Source organism: Rhagoletis pomonella, unplaced genomic scaffold, assembly GCF_013731165.1.
Source record: "Rhagoletis pomonella isolate Grant_MI unplaced genomic scaffold, Rhpom_1.0 Rhpom_scaffold_10429, whole genome shotgun sequence".
Taxonomy (NCBI): domain Eukaryota; kingdom Metazoa; phylum Arthropoda; class Insecta; order Diptera; family Tephritidae; genus Rhagoletis; species Rhagoletis pomonella.
Genome location: NW_023468954.1, coordinates 1 through 5,634, shown reverse-complemented (window position 1 = coordinate 5,634; position 5,634 = coordinate 1). Strand labels below are relative to the sequence as shown.

Below are 5,634 nucleotides of genomic sequence, written 5' to 3'. Positions count from 1 at the left end.
CAGCCAAGGTTAAATCGATCCCCCCGCATACAAGCTACCCCAAACAAAACCCATACGCATTTAAAAGCAATAATTCACATGACACTCACAATAAATCCCATTCAAAGATCCAATCTCATATGACAGAGCAGCGCACAATGTATAAATGTGCATTATGCAAAACCTCTCAGCATCCCATTTACAGCTGCTCTCGCTTTAAAAAACTGTCAATTCAGGATCGGAAAAAATTTGTGAGAGATAATCACATGTGCTTAAACTGCTTATCCCAATCGCATTTAATTAAAGATTGCAGAAGCCCTCACAATTGCGCTCATTGCCAAGAACGGCACAACTCATCACTCCATGATGGCGCACTCTCAAAAAATTCATCAACTCCCCGAGTGCATAAGGCCTCATCTCAAGTGGCAACTACCACCTCCACCAGTGCCAGTCTCCAAACTCCCCAGTCTCTGGAAGAACAAGACGAGCAACCCTCGTGTTCAAATAAGTCCCAGGTACAATCCTTCTACTCCGAAAATGAAAGTAAAGTACTACTCCCGACGGCAATCGTCTCCGTTGAACACAGAGGGGAACTCTTCAAACTAAGAGCCCTCATTGATCAGGGCTCAGAACGGAGCTTCATCTCCTCCAAAGCGCAACTCAAATTGAGACTACCATGTCGAACCTCCAATTTCGAAATCTCAGGAATGGGTGGAAGGGTAGTCCAAACCTCGAAAAAATTATGCTCTCTGGTTCTTGTCTCAAACGATTTATCCACACGGATTAAAGCACAAGCAATCGTCCTCCCACAGCTAACCAAATTGCTACCCAAGTTCCAACCCACTCAAGAACAACGGGAAAAATGGTCTCATCTCACCTTAGCAGACGCCAATTGCCACTCCCCATCCCAAATAGACTTAGTCATTGGCAGCGACCTGATCCCACAAATTGTGCTAGAAGGGGTTGAAAAACTCTCCAAAAACTTATTAGCACAAAACACCATATTTGGGTGGATCCTTAGTGGTCAAGTCCCCAATCAAATAAGCTCGTTTTCGACCCAAGTAGACGAAGTCTCAAATGAGAATCTCGATTCCCAACTTCGAAAATTTTGGGAACTGGAAGAAATCCCCACTCCCAAATCTCTCAACTCTGAGGACCGAGTGTGTGAAGACTTTTATATATCCACCACATCACGCACATCTGATGATCGTTACGAAGTGCGACTCCCATTTAAGCACAGTTTCCCAGACCAACTCACCTTAGGTCGATCCCGTGCCCCAGCTCTCCAGCAATTCCTCAGTATGGAGAAAAATCTTCTCAAAAAAGGCGAGCTAAAATCCCAGTACGACCAAGTCCTCGAGGAATATATAACACTAGGTCATATGGAAGAAACAACTTCCTATGAGAAATCCTCAGGAAACAAATACTCGTCATTTTATTTACCCCACCACGCGGTTGTAAAACCTGAAAAAAGAACGACAAAGGTGCGTGTTGTCTTTAATGCATCGAAAAAATCAACTTCCGGTAACTCGTTAAACGATGTCCTCTACACCGGGCCAACCCTCCAACCCGATTTGATGCTATTAATCCTCAAATGGCGCACGTACCAATTTGTCTTTAATGGCGATGTAGAAAAAATGTACCGCCAAATACTATTACACGATGAGGACCAAGATTACCAGAGAATCATATTTCGCTCCTCCCCAAAAGGTCCAATTCAAGATTTCAAACTAAAAACCGTCACGTTTGGTCTCAACTGCGCCCCTTATCTCGCAATACGCACCCATCACGAACTCTCTAAAGATATAAAAGACACACTCCCGATGGCGTCCCCAATACTAATGAGCGAAACATATGTAGACGACATACTTTCGGGTGGGCACTCTATCCTCTCAGCCTCTGAATCCCTTTCTCAAGTCAGACAAGCTCTTCTGTCGGCAGGCTTCCCCCTCAAGAAAATTACGGCCAACCATCCTGATATCCTCAAAACCGTTCCCACCGCCGACGTGCTCGATTCACAGTTTCTCGAATTCGAAAAGGCAAGTACGACGAAAACGCTCGGGATTCAATGGAATGCCATAAAAGATGCATTCTCATATACCGTTGAGTCCATCCCAGTAACCACAGCGAGCACGAAGCGACAAATCCTCTCCTCTGTCGCCAAACTTTTCGACCCCGCAGGATGGCTAGCGCCGATAATGATTCAAGCCAAAATTCTCTTGCAGGAGCTATGGCTTGATGGAACCGACTGGGATGAACAGGTAAAACCCATCCGTCTCGTCAAGTGGACGCAGTTCGCGAACAACTTAAAAGCCATAACAGCAATCCAAATTCCTCGTTGGGTGAACTATTCTCCAGGCCAACCTGTTGAGCTGCATGGTTTTTGCGACGCGTCTGAGAAGGCATATTGCGCCAATATTTACGTCAGAGCGATACGAGAAGAAAACATAACGTGTCACCTCCTAGTCTCTAAAGGCAAAGTGGCGCCCCTAAAAGCCACCAGCTTACCACGTCTCGAACTATGTGGAGCCCTTCTTCTAGCCAAACTAGTGTCGGTCGTCCAATCTCAGCTCAATCTCCACCCGCAAGCTTTGATTTTGTGGTCTGACTCCGAAATTGTGCTCTCATGGTTGGAAATAATCGATCTGGTCGGAAATGCCACCTGGCGGCATGTACGAACTCACGATAATCCCGCCGACATGGGTACAAGAGGATGTAAACCTCTCGACTTGGCAGCCTCCTCACTGTGGTGGAAGGGTCCGGAATGGCTCACCAGCCCCGCGGAATCTTGGCCGAAAGCTTCACGACGCACAATCAACAATCCACCCGAAGTACGCCGAATTGAAGCGTTACACACCACCGAAGAAGAACCCGACATTCTGGATCGTTTCTCCTCCTTCCCACGCGCACTCCGGGTTTTAACTCACGTTTTTCGATTCATACGGACTCTGAAAACCCGAACAAGCCACATAATAGTTCACCCTTTACCTCTGGCGCACGATGACTTCCGAAACACTAAAGTCCAGCTCATCGCCTTAACTCAATCGCGATATTTCTCCAATGAAAAGAGGAATTTGTTGGCTTCGAAGCCGATCGATAAACGGAGCCCGCTTCTCACCTTAAACCCATTTCTGGACAAAGATGGACTTCTACGTGTGAACGGTCGACTGGCGCACTCAACGCTAAGCTACAATGAACGCCACCCCATCATTATTCCCGAGAAATCCCGATATGCTGCACTCTTTTTACGCTTCCTGCATGAGCTGCTCTTGCACGCCGAAACCCGGCTTATGCAGCAGGCGATCAGACAGGAGTTTTATATCCCTCGGCTCAAGCCACTCATAAAAAAGTGCATTTTTCAATGCAAACCCTGCACTGTCCACAAGCAGCAAATGCGCTCACAAATAATGGCAGCCTTGCCACCCTCACGATGCACCTTCGCTCCGCCCTTCACCACAACGGGTGTTGATTTTGCTGGCCCCTTTCAGGTGAAGGCTTCCATGCTAAGATCGCCCACCCTCGTGAAAGGCTACGTGGCCGTTTTTGTATGCTTCACGACAAAAGCGGTTCACCTTGAGTTGTGCTCGAATTTAACTTCAGAGGCCTTTCTGGCTGCATTTGCTCGCTTTGTTGGCCGGCGAGGCTATCCCGCCACCATGATGAGTGACAACGGCAAAACCTTTGTCGGTGCCAAAAGAGCCACTGAGAAGGAGTTTATCACCTTCTCGAAAGAAGTATCCCGGGAAATCGTCAAAAGATATGCCGCTCAAGGTATAAACTGGAAATTTATTCCCCCCAGCGCCCCTCATATGGGTGGTTTATGGGAATCCGCAGTCAAAAGCTTCAAAACGCATCTCAAGAAGACTGCCGGATCACATAAATTCACCTTCGAAGAGTTTACCACCCTATTAATCAGAATAGAAGCCGTGTTAAACTCACGACCCATCTCTCCCCTATCTCAGGACCCCTCAGATTTTACCGCACTCACCCCCGGGCATTTCCTTAAGGGAACCCCCCTGTTGTCTCTTCCTGAATCGAACCATGAAAACTTATCTCTACTCAATCGGTGGGAAAAGGTCAAAGTTCTACACCATCAGTTTAGCCGACGATGGAAAGAGGACTATCTCAAGGACCTGCACAAACGGCACTGATGGAAAGACACCCGTATTGAGCCGAAAGTCGGCGAGTGCGTCCTCATCAACGACGATACGCTTCCGCCCACTGAGTGGCGCCTCGGACGCATCGAAAGGACACGGCCCGGCCCCGATGGCCACATTCGTGTTGTCGAGGTACGCACTCAAACCGGCATTCTCACACGGCCGATAGTTAAATTATGTTTTTTGCCACCGGCCGAACTTCCACTCAGTCCCAATGCGACCGAGTAACCCTACACCATCATCATGATTCTGCACCACTTATGCCACAAACCGCTTGATCGTAAACTTGTCTCGCCTTCAATCACCATACGCGCCTTTTCCCCAAAATAACAATTATATACTTCTCTGTCTCATGACCCACGATACTCGATATACGTCTCACTAAAATTATATATCTACCCAACTATTTACAGGCGTGAATGGATTCAGCACCCACACCAGCACCAAGAACTTCACTCCGCTCGCAGGTGTTTGTGGCCGCTAGCGACCGCGGGGGGCGCCCAAACCCTGATTATCAGAAGTGCCGAGTTTGCGCGCGTCACCACGCGCTACGAACATGCCCGCTCTTTAGAAGGATGCAGCCAGCGCAGCGGTACTTGTTGGCGCGGGCCCATAACTACTGCACCAACTGTCTGGCACTGTCGCACGCTACCAGCGAATGCACATCCCAGATCACGTGCAGGATATGTGCACTGCCGCACCACACGATGCTTCATCGGGCCCCGCCGCCACCACAGCCCCATCGCCGTACCACCGCACCTCCAACTCAAACACCTCCGACACCGGCCTCCCGCTCAAACGCTCGCGATCGTCGCAACCCACCTACCCAGGCCGCTACCCATCGCTACAATCCGACTGCAGCCACCATTCCGCAACCACGCACCGTCAAACGTTCGGCAACAGGGATCCATACCGCTGCATTCCGAGAAAAAATGGCAAATCGGCTTATGGATGAGGCCATTAGAGCGCTGGAGCAGTTGAAAGTGGCACTAGCCGTCTAGCGCGCCTAGGCGGGGCAGGATGTTCAAGTGAGTGACTAGCGCACGCACACCGCATTAACCATTTGTATTTATTGAATTAGCTAGACTTGAAATATTTCTACGAATTGTAACTTTTGAACTCATAAAAATTCACTCGCACCGTGAAAACCCCCATCAGCCAACCGGGTAGTTGGCCACGCGTGCGCTACTCGCTCACTTGAACGATCGTCAGCTGTCAAAAACAACATATATATAGACATACATCATATCTATCTCGTGGACGGATCAGAGGAGAAATTGTATTGTTAAGAATTTTGTATTTTTTGCCGGTATACTTACCTTCCGCATCTTCGGTCTGCCCGAAAATTTGTAACTCGAAGCAAAATTAATGAACGCGAATTGAATACGAACCAAATAAACCTGCGTTGTTCTCAAACTAAATTGAAATCAGTTCGGTGTTTTTATTTCGTTGAGCCAACTTATTATTATTTCGTTGACCCCAACTTAACCAAACGGGC

General features: G+C 48.2%; 1 protein-coding gene across 1 annotated transcript; it reads left to right on the top strand.

The window, feature by feature from the left end:
• Positions 1 to 686: 686 nt before the first annotated feature.
• LOC118756472 lies at positions 687 to 2,894 on the top strand (the record flags this gene model as incomplete). Its single annotated transcript, XM_036491235.1, has 1 exon — positions 687 to 2,894. A coding segment is annotated over exon 1 (2,208 nt), but the record flags the coding sequence as incomplete, so codon positions are not given.
• Between the last annotated feature and the right edge of the window lie 2,740 nt (positions 2,895 to 5,634).